We start from the raw sequence: 16,450 nt of genomic DNA, 5'->3' as shown, positions 1-16,450 counted from the left end.
GCGGCTAAAGCACGAAGGAAGTGTAGGGAGAAACACGAGACGTAGTCTCCCCACTTCTTGAGTGCTCTAGCCGCTTCCTAAGTGCTTTATAACGGAACAGAGCACAGTCAAGGCTTCTCTATTTGTTTTATAATAAAGAATCTGTTAAGTTCCCCAAGAATTACTTTCAATTTTCAAAACAAACTTTATTTCCAAAGCGAACAACAGTGTCGTCAGCATGCTCAATACTCTCGTAAAGCACGCTACGATCAGCCAATCAGAATCCCTGTTAGAATGGTTCAATTAATCTGATTGGCTGTACAACACAAAAGCTGTCAAAAGTGTCAAACCATCAAAGTTCAAAAACCATCAAAGTTCCCAATTTGCGATAGTTTACAAACTAAAATAGTTCGGCAGGTCGAATTTAACACTTTTGCCTGAAGTTTTTAAGTCTCTAATACAGAATCTTGAAGTGAAATAATCAGTAAACTTCAGCCGAATTATGGCTCATTAAAACACGCGAGTTCTTTCACATGACAAGGTAGAAAACAAATTGTTTCTTCAAGTTATCAAAAAGTGTCCCCGAAGATACGGGTCTCGATACTGCTAAAGTCCGATACCAGATCCTGGAAACAAAGACTAACAAGCTGGATTTAATGCAGGGAAGGTAAAGGATATATAAAAACACTTAAGAGCTGACAAGAATAAGCAATGTGCAAGTCATGAAAGTATGATACGTAGCACTTAGTAAATAGTAATGAAAGAGGGTAGGAAGGTTTGTATTTAGACAGTTGAATCCATGATCATTTCCTAGCATATGTCAGTGGCCCTCGTTTTGTAAATCCAATTTCTATTCCCTTGCTAACTTTGTTTTATCAGTCTGCATGGGCGTGGCCAGTATGAAGAGGGAGGCACCTGCAAGCGTTTCCTTTCAGAAGAACGGGTCTCGCACTCTGCATTTCTTTTCACATTAGTATTACAGCCGAACGCACACAGGAATTATAAATTTCCACGCATTGTTGACACAAAGTTTCCAAAACTTACAGGTGGTTAAACGGCAACAAGTTGATGAATTTGCCAGGCGACTTATTTTCCCAATTATCCAGTTCAATCATTGATGAGTGAGATTGTACCATACTTAAAGTGTTGATATATATCAACTTGTTCATTCACATTCAAGATTAGAGTGAAAGCGTTTGTTTGACCTGGGTACGGCACAAACAAACTGTATTCCGACCGAAAAGAAAACCTCAGGCAGCAACACGCAGGAGGTAATATGATTCTAACTAAAATCATGGAATATCTCCTCTTAGGGCCCTAAGTAACAACGCGATCAAAGAGCTACCATCTGGAGTCTTCCATAATAACACTGAGTTAATCAGCCTGTAAGTAACAATTATCCACGCCCATTCTTAATATTAACCTTCGATGTGCTAAGAGTGTAGTGTCAGTGTTTACTTGATACGATCATGACAGTCCTCAAGCTTGTGGGTGTAGTCAACCAGGACTGAGCCCGATTAGATTGCCTCTTAAAGTGACTACATTCAGACAAATGTAAGGAACAACTGCGAAATGGAAATTCCGCAATAAAGACTCCGAGGAAGTCGAAGACTCCGAGGAAAATAAAACAAAGAAAACAAGAATAAAGAAAATCTTAAAATAATCACTCTTCAAAGCTATAAGACGACCTATTCGGATAACAAAACGTGTGAGAAAGCCGCATTATTAGTAAAGGATGTGTGATACCTATCATTACATACTGGAATCATTTCTTTTTCTTTTTCCTCCAAGAATACGCATTTAGACTTTATTTTTAATGATTTAAAAGCTTTTTATTTCTCAACATATAAATCCTCGTTCCTAAATGGCAGTATGCGGCCTTTCCCTACGTCTAGGAAGTTCGGTACTGAGCAATTACAAGCCATCGATTTCCCGGTACAGATGTGTAAGTTCCTCACGAAATTATGCACAGTTTAAATGTTAAGAAGTAGATATTTAGGGTTACTTAGTCCAATAGATTCCACCGATCACTGTAAGGGAACACTGCGGTACTGGTATCGCAGAGGTCGTGGGTACAGGACTGATATTTTTTCAGGCCTTATTTTCACTACTACTCAAGTAGCGTTCATTATTGCGAAGATCACTTTCATATTCGCATAGTTGAAACTACTTCGTAAAAGCCTTTTCACTAGAGTTGGAGGATTCTGGTCCACTCCGAAGGAGATAATACGGCTGGGTTCAGAAGAAATGTATCTCAGGTCGTCACATATGCTTCATTTCCGACAGCAACAGGCACAATTTTCACACCCAGGTCCCCTGACACAAAATTTTAACTTTCCGTGCCTTAACAGACCTGGCCATGTAAAGTGGATGTATCGTTTGCGAATAAGAACAAAATCTGTGGAAAAATAAACATCGTTAACCCTGTGCACTTTTTATTTGCCACGATTTTCGATTCTTATAAGTCAAGGAAGCTCTTAGATAAAATGTTATTGTTTGGGTGAATCAGCCTACTGTAAGGTCCTCCAATTGTCCAATTTATGTCAAGGACACGATTTTCAATGTTGTCTCTTTTTTTTTGGGTGGTGCATACTCTGCCGTAAGTAGCAGTTTCTGAAACTCGAGAGAGACCAACAGATGACAATTAGTTCGTAAATTAGCGTGCATTCATCGAGAAATTAACTAATGGAAAGTCTGAACTGCATGAATCGAATAATGTTAAAGCCTTGCTTGAAGCGCAGCCTACGAGCTCCACTTTTAGTTCAAAATAACGAAAGACGAACAAAGTTAATTTGTTAGGTTTTAGTTTATTTTATCATTACCTCCGGCCAGAAATAGCCTGCAGCTGGTCCCTTTTTTGAAATACAGCACGGACTTGCTATCGGAATGAAAAAGCACTAACAAGCTACTGTATTGAAGACTCCAGTCCGGCGAGGAGCTACTTTGCAGTATTCCGTAAAAAGTGTCACCTCTATCACCATCTTGATCATCATAATTATGATCATCTAAAAAGATGTAGCTATTACACTTAGAATGTCAGCAGTATCTTTAAGAATCAAACTACTTTGATATAATAACAGCACTTACTCACCAATCATTTTAGAGGTTTCTAAGTAACAAAAGTGACTCTTTACTGTTCACTCGGGTGGCTCGAAATAGTTGCGTGACCTTCGACTAAATTTTGCTATATTCGCTTTCATTTCATGCGTAACAAATAAGCATTGAAAAGAGAATGTTCAATTTCAGAAAAAAGTACTTTATACTCTGTTGTACTAGCGATATATTTCTTGGCATAAATTTCGTTCTCTTGTTTTCTTTTTGTTTGAGGTTGATTTGGAAAAGGCACTTACAAAGTGCCACATTTTTCAACGAGGACCCCACTAGAACCCTTCCAACCGTCTGTGTACTGGGGAATCTATGTAAACAGGAACTTCTACCAAATCAATCGTCAATCCGGTGGTCGATGTTTGAACTCCTTGCCTTTTCATGATGCGTTTGCTATTAACAACCAAATTGTTCCAATCCCCGACCTAACGAGCGAGGAATTTTTTCCGCTTCTGAATACATTCCAAGCCATCCATAATGCAGTAATTAATCGTGACATCTGCTCTCCATAAAATTTATAATCTTCAGAGATATTTCAACAGATGCTATCTTGAGATTATTACAGAGAACAGGACTCGAAATGAGAAATTCATTTCAAAGTTCTTTGCTACATAATATCACAATTGCTTTTAGTAAACCATTTATTGAAGTCACTTGGACCGTAAAGCCTTGTGTTCTTAATCTAATCCCTTCGTGTAGTAATTTCTACCGATAGAACTGCAGTGAATGTTTGAGCACGGAAAAGCGGAGTTACAGGGTAATATAACTAAGATTTGTACTTTTACCTTTTACAAGCATATCTGAAAAACAGGAACAGGAAGTTAATATTTTCTAAGCCAAGCCACTTCATTAACGGATATGACGCATTAGTCATTTGTTGGTTAAGTACCTAGTCAGTCAAGGTCAGCGATTTTTCCTTGTCTAAGATTGATAAACAAAACCTTAATTATGCAAATAGCAGCCGACCAGTGGTATAAAAGAAATGTTCACAAAGCAAAAACGAAAAGTTACTTTAAACGTGCAGTCGATGCAGTAAAAGTTAAGAGAAAAGAGTCTAACACAAAAAGACAGTGCATCCTTTAATTATTATAATAAGTTGATCCTGAGCGTACTGATCGCAAAATTTTGAATTGGGAGTCGAAGGATTGCTTAAGGTAAGGATTTAAAGATGACTTTTAAAGCACTATTTTACTTCCAGAGCAATCCTGTTTATACCTAAGTTGAGCTATCAACGTACTTTTTGATACTCTTTGGCCCTCAACAATCGGTATTTCACGATTTAATGTTGTGAAAAGCACTCAAACGGCTGAGATTATCGCCAATCCTTATCCCCTTTAAATTACGATTAAAATCAAAGCGTTATCTTGAAAAACGTCTTGATTTTCCTTCCTTTGGTATTGACAAGTTATGACGCTTGAATTAACAAATAGAGAAGCCTTGACTATGCTCTGTTCTGTTGTAAAGCACGCGGGAAGCGGCTAGAGCACGAAAGAAGTGTTGGGAGAAACACGAGGCGTAGTCCCCACTTCTTGTTTGTTTTATAATTTTGTTTTATAATAAAGAATCCGTTAAATTTCCCAAGCAAACTCCCAAGCATTAAAATATATTAAAGTTCACAGGGCAACCAGGTGGATAATCAGACATAGTTTGATGCTACTCTGGTTTGCAGATTTAATGAATGTAACCGAAGAAGTTACAATTCATAGACCCAACGTTTCGACACTCCTGTCTAGTGCCTTCATCAGGGGTGATCTAAACGCTGCAACAAGAGGTCCTTTATATGATCACTAATTAGCGGCCTTTTTTCTGACGAGGTGTAAATAGGCGCCAGGAAGCAAACCGCCATCGTCACGATTTAAAGGAGCGTGGACGGAGTTAATATGCCAAGCCTCCAAACAAAGGCGCTGGTGGCAACGCCGATAAGTGGTGATAGTTTTATCCCACCCAATTGTATGGTTAGTTAAGCATGTATGCTCCGATAAAGCTGAATTTTCCTTTTTGCAAAGGAAAACCGCTTTTTGGTGCTCTTTTAACCGTGTACCAAACTGACGTTTGGTCTGTCCGATGTATTCGTTGTCACAGTCATTGCAAGGAATAGAATAAATGGCGTCGGTTCATTGTTCTTTCGTGACAGGATCCTTAGGTTTGGCGAAAATATGCCCCAAAGTCTGAAAAGGTTTTTGCGCAACTTCAACGTTGTGTATATATATAAGTCTATATATATAAGTCTTTATTCCATCATAAGATAAAACTACATATCTTATGTTACAATGAATTGAAAAAACTACAGAAATCTACATACATATTATGAATTAAAAAGTATATCATTACAATAAATGGAGCTTAAATATCAACCTATTTACAAATGTGTTCATAAAGCGCTGTGTATTAATTTTCGGGCGCGCGCAGCCTTTTTTCCTGAGATTGTGTAGATATGTCTTTTGGACAGGAATGATATCTTTCAGGGGGTGGCAATCCGTTGATTTTAGTTTCTTCAAAATATTTCTGTCTTGTTTGTTTAAAAGGTTCTTGATAAAAACTGGAAATGAGATAAAACCGCGTTCATGACATCGGTCTAAAAATTTTTGTACAACCGTAAGATCGGACTCAGATGCCCCATAGACTGAAAGTGCATAGCTAAAATTAGCCAAAACAATCGATATAAAAAGATGATCAATCTCTGCCTGAGAGTAATGTTCCTTTCTCAAAGTTCGTAGGACGTGTAAACACTTGTTTGCTTTGACAAGCTTAGTTCTTACATGCTCATCAAATTTTCCATCACTCTGTAAAGTTACTCCTAATAAAACGAAGCTATTACATTGGGGAATATTATTAATTGGAGAGTAGAGTACATTATGATTTTTCTTTCTAACAACCAGCTCTTTACATTTGCAAGGGTTGCAGACCATTCTATTGTCTTTACACCATGTTAAGAACTGTCCTACTAAGTCGGCAGACGGGTCACTATTCCTAGTGATAGGCGAAAGAATAGTGGAATCATCGGCATATTTAAAAAGCACAGGGCAACCATTAAAAAAAATCTCCAAATCGTTCAAAAATATATTAAAAAGATACGGTCCGCTTACACTACCTTGTGTGGTTCCTCTATTGACAAGTTTCCACTGTCCTAAAAAATTATAACTAACAACACGCTGTTGTCTTGCATAGAGGAAACTATGATACCAATTGATAATGTACGGATTTAGAGGTAGCTGTTTCAGTTTGGCAGACAAAATAGCATGGTTCACAAAATCGAAAGCCTTACTGAAGTCCATGGTAAAAATTCGCACTGCGCTATAGTCACTACTATCTAAATACTTGTATGTCTGGTGCTGGATAGCGAGCAAGGCATTTGTGCAACTACCCGCCTGTCTATATGCAAATTGGGTGTGGCTCAGGTTGCTCTCTATGACTGACTGTGCTTGTGTACGATACACGACCTTCTCAAACAACCGGGCAATAACGGGAGTAACATTAATACCACGGTAGTCCGAGTCCTCTATAGGCATATTCACTTTGGGGAGAGGGTTAACATTTGCCCTTTTCCAGGAGTCTGGCCATGTATGAGTAGACAGCGACAGATTCCAAACGTGAGTGACGATTGGTGTGAATAGCTCAGCACAGTCTTTCCAGATCCAGTACGGGAGTTCGTCTGGTCCCGTTGCGGTTTTCTTTACATGAACTAAGGTATTCCAGACACACCGCTCAGATATTTTTAGATAGTTGTGGCTATTCAAAATTCTCTTGATGGGTTCCGTAACACCCTGTATGTAAGGAATAACAGCAAAACCAGTCGCTGGTTCCCTTTTATCAAGAGCGTTACTATTTGTAACTGGTTTTTTGGCAGCTACGGAGAAAAGTTTTTGTATAGCCATTTGCCTTTAGGACATTGGAAACATATTTCCTCTCCTCAGCCTTCGAATCGAGTGAAGATGGTAGACAGTCAGCCCTCCTGAGTAAAGTTTTGGCTACAGAATTTTTATGGCAAATAGGGTGGTGAGAATCGAAGGCGAGGTATTTGTCAGTGTGGGTAGGTTTACGGTAGACACTTGTCTCTAAATTACCCTGAACCCCTCTGGACACATCAATTTAAGCAAGCATTACTTTCAATTTTCAAAACAAACTTTATTTCCAAATCGAACAACAACGTCGTCAACATGCTCTATACTCTCATAAAGCACGCTACAACAAGCCAATCAGAATCCCTGTTAGAATAGTTCAAATAATCTGATTGGCTGTACTAGACTAAAGCTGTCAAACATGTCAAACCATCAAAGTTTACATTCTACAATAGTTTAAAAACTTGAACAGTTCGGCAGGTCGAATTTAACACTTCTGCCTGAATTTTTTTAGACTCTAACACAGAGTCTGAAAGTGAAATGTTAAGAGAAACTCGGCAGAATTGTACGTGGCTCATAAAAACACACAAGTTTTTTCACATGACAAGTAGAAAACAAACAATTCAAGGAGGGCGTTTTATGAAGGAACGACAGCCGAATTCACCGGAACATAAAGATCGCTCGGGATGACAGCGCCGTGACACTCGGCTGCACTGACTGATGTGGCCTTCCACTCAACTCATCGGAAAGGATATCAGAGCAAGCTCTTATTTTTTCACTCGAAGGGCGGCTGATATACTTCCTTAAGTTTGCTTTACTGCAATGACCAAAGATCGCCATGTGAGCTAGCTGCGATGGACCTCAGGGTGATTGAAGTCGCTCTGACATCGGCATGATTAGTGTGAATTTTAACAGTTATGCCAGTTTGGTTATAATTTTCCTCATTCTTGTTTTGTTCTGTTTTGTTTTTGATCACGAAACTTTACTTACCATACGAGTGTTAGCTGTGTTTGATTTTTATTACTGTACATAAGCTTTCCATCTAACTAAGCATGAAAACCTTTAAAACTCGGACTGTCCATTTCGTTTTCTTCTTGAAGATTTTCGTCTCTGCTCACGTTATAATAACGTTAATAATATACATGGAAAAATTACTCAGTTCTGATTGGTTAAGATAAATGCAGTTTTCAGGTAATTGAGTGCAGAAGAGAGTTAATTGAGTGCAGAAGAGGGTTAATTCAGTGCAAAGAAAGAAACAAATCAGACATTCTGATTGGTCAATAATCAAAGAAACTCACAGATAGCAAATAAAACGCAAGCCTTGGATTCCTTGAACTTTTTTGCACCTTAAAGATGTGAAGATATCATTGCATAATTTATTATTGTTTTGATCGTACGCGGTTGTTTTGACCGAACTCGCGGTTTGAATAAATTATTTTTGCACTTGATGCGCGCTTTGCTTATGTTTAATTATGATACGCCATCTCGTATTTTTCCATGAATATTATTAACAAGTAATCACATGATTTTTCTCGTGCAATTTGGAATAAACAAACACTTGTTAATTTTTTCAAAGACCACAAATTGCACTCGCCCTACGGGCTCGTGCAATTTTGTTAGTCTTTAAAAAAATTTACTCGTTTTTATTTATTCCAAATTGCACTCGAAATGGTTCCTCCGTTGCTACTCGCCGGCTCGAACGAAAAAAAGTCAGAGAGAGTTCCCGGAAAAGGTCAAACATAGTACAATTTGGCTGATGGCGTGACAGCTTTAGCTCAGCTCTACGCTCTGTACTCTCATAGAGCACGCTCTTTCAACCAATGACAGCACGCGTTATATCCGAACTTTATTATAATTAACAAATAGAGAAGCCTCGACTGTGCTCTGTTTTGTTATAAAGCACGCAGGAAGCGGCTAGAGCACGAAAGAAGTGTAGGGAGAAACACTCGACGTAGTCACTTCTTTCGTGCTCTAGCCGCTTCCTGCGTGCTTTTTAACAGAACAGAGCACAGTCAAGGCTTTTCTATTTGTTAAATCAATACTTCCTGCTCAAGCCAATATAATTTCGCGTCGCTATGCTCAAGCAAATTGATAGTTAAAAATCACGACACTGGCAAAATTGCCAGCAATTACAAACATCTGAAAGAACAGTATAAGCGAAAGAGACTTCTTGAACTCCAGGAAAATAAAGTTTAATGTTGTAAAGAAAAATTATATTTTCTGCCTTGACTGAATCTTTAGTGAAGCTCCAGAAGAAGCTGTTTGCTGGTCCTAGTGTTCAAATCCAAATAATTATCCTTTCTTGTCGAAACACAATAAGAAGCAATCCAAGATTCCATCTTTATACGAATAACCCTTGCAGGAAACAAATTTCAACGACGTAACTACCCCGACAGCAAAATCGTCATTTTTTGAAGAGTCACGAGAGTGGAAATAACAGCGAGAGATAATCACGTGGTATATTAATTTAATAAAAAGCGACTTTGCATAGCCAAAATTAAATAATTCAACTGTACATTTAATGGAAAAAACAATAATAATAACAATTTTCGGTTAAAATACTCTGACTCGTCCTGAGGTTTGGGGAAACTTTAAAATCTTGCAATTTTCAGGCTCTAGGGTGCAGAGGAAACTTTACGCAGAGGAAGAACTGTTTAAGCCTTTCCAGACAATTCAGCACTAACGCCTTTGAGATAAAACAACCAAATCATGGCGGGTGAAGAACGTGGGAGTGAAGAAGATATCTTTACTCGTATGAGTACCTTCGTCAATAAAAAAGTTACAAAGGCCACAAGAGGGTAAGACGAGCATGGTAGGCAAATAACATTCTCTGCAAGCCCTCATGATCCAGATCAAAGTAGGATGTAGCTTTGCCACAAAAGAATAGACTTGACACTTGACAACGCAGGCTGTTTATAGTATAACGATTACTTTTTGTGAACTCTCACAACCTGATAAGATGATACCAACGTTAATCAAGGCATATTATATCCCATTAGTGCTCAAGAATTTATGAACCGTCATTTTCATGTACGAGAGGAAATAATTCCATCGGAAGAAGGTTAGTGTTTTCGTTTTTTGTTTGGTTTTTTTTATTTTAAGCTTGGTGCACGCATCGATCGTATTCCTCGTTTGTAGTTGATAGATATTTAACCCATTGACTCCTAGAAGTGATTAACAAGTAACTTTATAAAATAATTCAAATAGTACGCGCGCTCTGATTGGCCATAAAACCATTTTACATGAGCGTATGTAAACACGGTTTATCATCCTGAATCTTCTCGCGGAGTTCTCCCTGCTATTTATTTAGCAGTAACTCAGTTTCTTTAAGTTTGTTTTGAGTACAGTCATGGAAGAAGAAGATTTTCCTAATTTTTCTTTGGAGTTTAATTTTTCCAGTATTCAAGAAATGGCCGAAAAGCCAAATGAACAACAACAACAAGCACGTCGCTTTCCTTCGTTGCAAGAAGAGGCTCTTTCATTAGTTATTTTATAATAAAATAACTCGATAAGCTGGAAACCACTCCGCTTGGTGTCGTGGTTTCCTACGCTTATCTCGTGTTCTCCCAACCTCCCGCGTGTTTACATCAGGCTATGTAAACACGGAAACCATTTTACATTTCTTCATCTTCATACAATATCCATCCACCATCTAGCAAACAGGTAATGGGAATACTCTTATCTTGATCTAACGCAAAATTCTCGTAACTTATTTACAAGAACATGTCTTGCAACTGGAGGGGAGAATTAATAACCAGATCTTTGGAGTTAAAGGGTTAACTGAAAGTTAGTAACGAGAATTTGGTTACAAAGCAATGATACTCTTTACTAAAAATTTGCGTTTTACTTTATGGTATTTGATTTTGTAACGTAAAGTACATAGGTCATATCTGAATCCAATCGGTTCAAAACTTAACTTTCAAAATTAGGTCAAATACAAAACCTTTATGTAGAGGGTGCGTTTCAAGTGAGTAAAGAAATAATACCTAAATTCAAAGGCTTTACACCTATACTCGTATTGAAAATCAGGTTTTTAGCGGTCTCTTTCTTAAAGAGCTAAGAGAACACATGAAAACTGATTCCTTCCCGCCATTATCCTAGTTTTCAAGGTTTAACAAAAAGCAAAAAGCAAACGTACAATAATAAACTGTTTGTGGGATCTTCAAATTGTTTTTCACGTTTGTAAACGTGATCCCAACCTTAAATCAAAACCGATTTTCGCATAATACACTGCGGCCTACAGCACAAAATTATAATTACAAATATTTCGCCAAAGACCTACATTAAGCGAATCGGAGCTCGAAAGTACCAAATATGATGATTTAAAATGAAATTATTACTCAGACTACCAAGAATCTTCCATCCCATGCCATCCCCGCTCGAATGAAAAAAGGCCAATGTCAAAATATATTTTTCTTGTTCATAGTAGGTTTGAGTCATACAATAAATCCGCCTAATTATGACTCGGAAAAAGACGAGGAAGACGGTCCTGAAAAAGAGATAAGTGAAGGTATTAAAATTTTCTTTAAAAGTTGCTTCTTAGATGTATGTTTTCCAAGAAAACTGAGTATTGGTGTCGAATGTTACAACGCCAATTCGTAAGTTTGACGATTCCTGTCTATAAAAATCAAGAGCCCATACAGGTGCAAATAGATGAAAATAATCGCTCAGGTCCAACAACGTTTCTTTGACAATCGTAAGGCAAAAAGAGCAGAGAAGGTGTCCTTAGAAAGAAATGTGTGAGCTTGCAGCGATCCTAGTTTTCAAAAACTTTAGATCAATGTCACTGAGGAACTGCGCTTAGATTTTGTTTGACTGCCATTTTTTAAAGTATCATAAGATGCTCCTTTGTGGGTGTCAATCTTGGGAGAAAATGGTGAAGCACTAACATGTTCAGCTCAATGGTCAGTACACCCTCTCACCTATCTTTTGAGGAACACTCTAGTTTAGGTAGTCTGTTGGTAAGGATTCTCTAGGTAAAAGAGGACGACAGTAAATCCTTTGGGATGCAAACAGAATCCATCCTCCAAACGTTACCAGACCATCCGATGTCATCTGTCCGATCAATATTTCACGAAAATAGTCGAAAATGTGTATATTTACGATAACATCACGACTGGGAAGATATTTATCAACATAAATAAGCAGAAAAAGGATTTCAGTCTAAAACTTTAGAGGATTTGAACCACTAAGCACAAAAGTGGTAAGTATTGTCGAGAAAGAGAATTTCTCCTAAACGACTTAGCATGTCATTTCATTCATCCACAGAAGAGACAAAAATTAGAGACATCTTTCATGAGACTGCGGACAAGATAACGGAAACCATCACCGTCGACAACCTTTTTCAGTGTCGAAATCCCTTCACAAAAGCTTTTGAGGTAAGTGACTTTCATAACACCTTTAGCCAAAAAAAAAATGGTTTTTCTTTTTCAATAAAAGTTGAAAAAATGTTCATTTTTTAATACAATAGGTTTCTGCAAAGCTACGGGAACTAGCCAAAACGCGCAATGAAAATGTGGTTCTTCTCAACAATTTGGCAGAAAAGGTCGAGGACTTCTCTGTTACACTCATGGACCAAGTAAACACTGAAGAGGAAATAAAAATCGATGTTCAAGAAAAAGAAAATATGGATACCTACGCATGTCTACTTGACAGTATAACAGAGTCCGCAATACGCCACGAACAGAAGAAGGTTAGGGAAACCGTTTCATTCTCGTGTTGATCTTATTGTTGTCAGTGTTGCTTTCATCGTTGTTGTTATTGTTGTTGAGTATATGTGAACAATATGAAATGTCCGTTTAATGATTTAGAAATTAGATAGATAACGTTAGGGCTGTGGTTCAGGTTCAAGATCTAGATTGCCATAGACAAAAGCAACCTTGCACATAAAGAAATCAAGAGATACTGAATGAAGAACAACTAAGTTGCGACGCGATTTTGCAATCGCCCTTTCAAAATGGCAGCTATTCTTCTTCTAACTGAAAACTTTTCATGCTCTAATTTTTTATAAATTGCAATGTTACGCAGTTTGTCTCGCATCCACTGACATACAGACTGGTGAACCAGAGATGGAACTATGGTTTGCCGTCGCACTACCTTGCGGGATGGAAGCTTGTTTTGCTGTACATATTCACCATAATCGAGACGACTTTAACTCCTCTTTTGTGTCCATTCATCGCATATGTGTTCTACATGGACCAGATATCCAACAGTAAGCGTACAGAGGAGGAAAAAGAAAAAGGAAAAACCGAAAAGCCCCTTCGAGGTCTGTATGTTCTCTACACAGTAGTAAGCAAAGAAGAAAGTCACTCAAGAGTTTTAATGATATTGATAGTGGGAATGAATTTAAGCGTACTCTTGAGAAACCCCTTTGAGAAATGCGAAAAAAAAAAGCATAGAAATCAGCTTTTTATTCATTTGTTTGAAAGTGGAGAATGAGGTAAAGAAACTATTGCAATTATTCTAAAGGAACAAATGCATAAATTCAACAATTCTTCAGTGGTACAGAGGCCCGACTGAACTTAAATTATGCTGCTACTTGTATGTGTCCCTGGCCGATCTTATAGTGACTAGGAATCGATGGTTTGGGAAAGGCGTTATGAAGTATTTGCGATTATTCTCAAGGAACAAAATGCAGAAATTCAACAACTTCTTCATTGGTAACAGAGACGCCTGACTAAACTTAGATTAAGCTTGCTACTCATATATGTCCCCTGGCCGTCCTTTTAATGACTAGGACCCGATGGCTTTGGAAAGGCTTTCTGAAAAATTTCATAGAGTGAGAAATCTTTCCAATTATTCTTCTTTCTTGCAGATAAATACTTGAGCTACTTGACGACACCTTTCGTGATCTTTTTGAGGACAAACTCAGTCAATTTGTCTTCATAGTGCTGCACTTAAGAATTTCCGTCCTACCATCTTCTGTTTCCGCGAAGACAGAGGAATACCTAATCCTGATATTTTATGTTGGTTCTTTGCTGACTGAGGTCCAACAGTACAGACATCTCAGTCTCGAGTTTATCTGCGGTAACAAAAGTTCCCTATTTTATCATTTATTACCTTTTTTAAAATCTATCTTTTCCCTACTTTCCTTTTATTTAATTTTTGGGTTCTTTCTTGACTGTGTCTTGCTAACTCAAGGCAAACCTCGTCTCGTCCTCCTGTAGATCTTCTTTAGTAATTATCATTCTCGCCGCATTCATAACCTTTAGCAAATCACTTGAATATCAACTTCAATGCAGATAAAGTAAATTACTTTAATTCTTTTGCAAAGTTCGTAAAAATAAGGCATTAATTTGTGTTAAAATTTTCAATTGGTATCAAACATAATCCGACATTCATTAAGCTCCCATAGAAGATTTTGGTTTATTGAAAATGTTCTTTGAAGGAGAAGGCAGATCTACCATATCAATCAGAGACACATAACTTAGAAAAACTTCAAAATAGTAAATCTACCAAGGTTATCTACTGGTTTAACTTTTTGATAGAAAATTTGATAAGAACGTGGTAGCACATTTTCCTGTATTCATCTGGCATGTTTATCTACTGATATTACGCTAAATACCCTTTCATTATCTATCCATAATTCTTCTCTTTTCCTGTGGTAAGATGACTGCAGATATGTTTATATTTGACGGAAACAAAACGTGACCTCCAAATATTTTCTTCTTTCCAGGAACATGTGGAATTACGTTGATGTAATGACCCTCTCACTACATGCATTGATATTGGTTCTTCGTATCATTACGATCTGCCTCGGAGGAGATCCTTACCATAACCGATTGCTGGAAGTGGTCAACCACTTTTATGGCATCACCACTCTGCTCCTTGTACTGAGGTTCTCAAGTATTCTGGAAGTAAACAAAACAGTCGGACCTCTTCAACTGGCTCTGTTTCGAATGTGCATCGACTTAGCAATTATTTTGATTCAATTCTTTTTTGTTATTGTGGCATTTTCTGTGGCTATCACCATGATCTACACTGCAGAGATTTCCTACTTGATTCCCACAGGACAAAGAAGATCAACGGGACTCATTTTGACGGGTCAGTGAACTCTTCTGCTTCGTTCGTTGACAAAGATTTGTTCGTTAGTCGGTTGTTTTTTGGATCGTTTACAACAAATCACTAGCTCTGCCAATTTTTAAATCCTAACCAAGACGAAAGAACATTTGTCTCTTTTCAAGTTATTCCTCACCAGTTAAATTAATTTTTCTCAGTTGTAATTTCCTGGTTTTCTCTCTATGACAGCTTTTGCGCAGAAGGACGAACAGCTTGGTAAGTTATGGTCCTTAGAAATCAACATGTGCAAGTTCAAAGTCGAAGCTTTTTTTAAAATTGATTTCCTGCCATTGAGAATATCAGAATTCAAAGATGCAACAGGCTTTCATTGCATCAAGTACAAGCTTCAACGGGAGCATGAAAATACCACTTCCCACATTAACGTACATCACAAATATTGTGATGTACGTCGTGGACTTTCGGATTTTGGTCAACTTAGTATTTATGAAGAACTCCCATATAAGCAAAAGCTGAAGTGGCATGCTGTTTGGATAATTAAGAAAAAACGTGGCCTAGAAACCAACTGCTCTATTTTCATTTTTCAGCTTATTCAAAGCATCCACACATCTTGTATGGTCTGTCTTCGGTCTCACTAATCTCGAGACCATGAAATCTCACGGAGAGTTGTCCTCAGCCGTAGTTGGTGTTCTGTACGTGTTGTTCTTGATTCTGTCAGTTATTATGCTAATCAACATGCTTGTTGCATTGCTCACAAACACCTATCAGAAGGTCGAGGTAATGTAATTGCTTTTTTGTTTTATGATCAAGTTTTGAGTTTCTATACTACTGTCTCATTGGTTGTGTAATTTCAGTGTCCAGTCTCGTCATCGAGTAACATAAAGCGAAGTCATCTCAAGAAAAACAAATGTTATTTTGGAGTAATCATAAGTAATTATAATTGTGTTCAAACCATGTTCAAATCATTATTCTAATCGTCTTGCTTTTAACTTTTAATTCGAATGCTCTGATATCTTTCTCCTACAATCGAATGAGATTTTAAAACGTTGAATGCGTATCGCTTTCTCTTCAGACGAATGCAGACGTGGAGTGGAAGTTTTCACGTGCAGTAGTAGCCGATGAGTACAGAAGATTTCATCCCATTGTAGCTCCATTCAATATCATTTCTTTTCCCGCTTGCCAATGCTACATCTGGAAAAGTGGTGACCGCCGAGAAAGGGTATGAACGAATACAAAGCCAAATCTCTTTCTCACCTTTTTAGTAAGCGAAGACAAAGGGTGTTTATAGAAAGCATTAAGATGGAATAAGTCAAGGCATAGACTCCTGTGGGGAGTGGGGTGGAGGCCAGTTGACCAATCTTCAAACTGAGATTACATGAACTTCGCCCGTTTGTAAAGAATAGTCTTTTTCATAAGCCAGTGCTAGCGCGATCAACTTACTTGTCAACAACATAAATTGGCGTTTGCGCTATCGTCTGAGTTCTAAACGTTTTCGCAGGCTTGCCGATTTT

General features: G+C 37.8%; 1 protein-coding gene across 1 annotated transcript; it reads left to right on the top strand.

Annotated features, from left to right (window-relative positions):
- Window positions 1-4,102: 4,102 nt before the first annotated feature.
- On the top strand, window positions 4,103-16,152 carry LOC131796858 (short transient receptor potential channel 4). Its single transcript, XM_059114468.2, is given in 14 exon segments — window positions 4,103-4,238; window positions 9,536-9,721; window positions 9,923-9,984; window positions 11,353-11,433; window positions 12,192-12,301; window positions 12,394-12,615; window positions 12,951-13,188; window positions 13,738-13,779; window positions 13,782-13,919; window positions 13,922-13,949; window positions 14,599-14,966; window positions 15,171-15,197; window positions 15,527-15,716; window positions 16,012-16,152. Coding segments are annotated over 12 exon segments (1,470 nt in total). The 5' UTR covers window positions 4,103-4,238; window positions 9,536-9,632; the 3' UTR covers window positions 15,592-15,716; window positions 16,012-16,152.
- Window positions 16,153-16,450: the final 298 nt, after the last annotated feature.

The sequence above is a fragment of the Pocillopora verrucosa genome, chromosome 1, assembly GCF_036669915.1.
Source record: "Pocillopora verrucosa isolate sample1 chromosome 1, ASM3666991v2, whole genome shotgun sequence".
NCBI classification, from domain to species: domain Eukaryota; kingdom Metazoa; phylum Cnidaria; class Anthozoa; order Scleractinia; family Pocilloporidae; genus Pocillopora; species Pocillopora verrucosa.
Note: the sequence above shows the minus strand (reverse complement) of the source record. Positions and strands in the feature narration are given on the sequence as shown.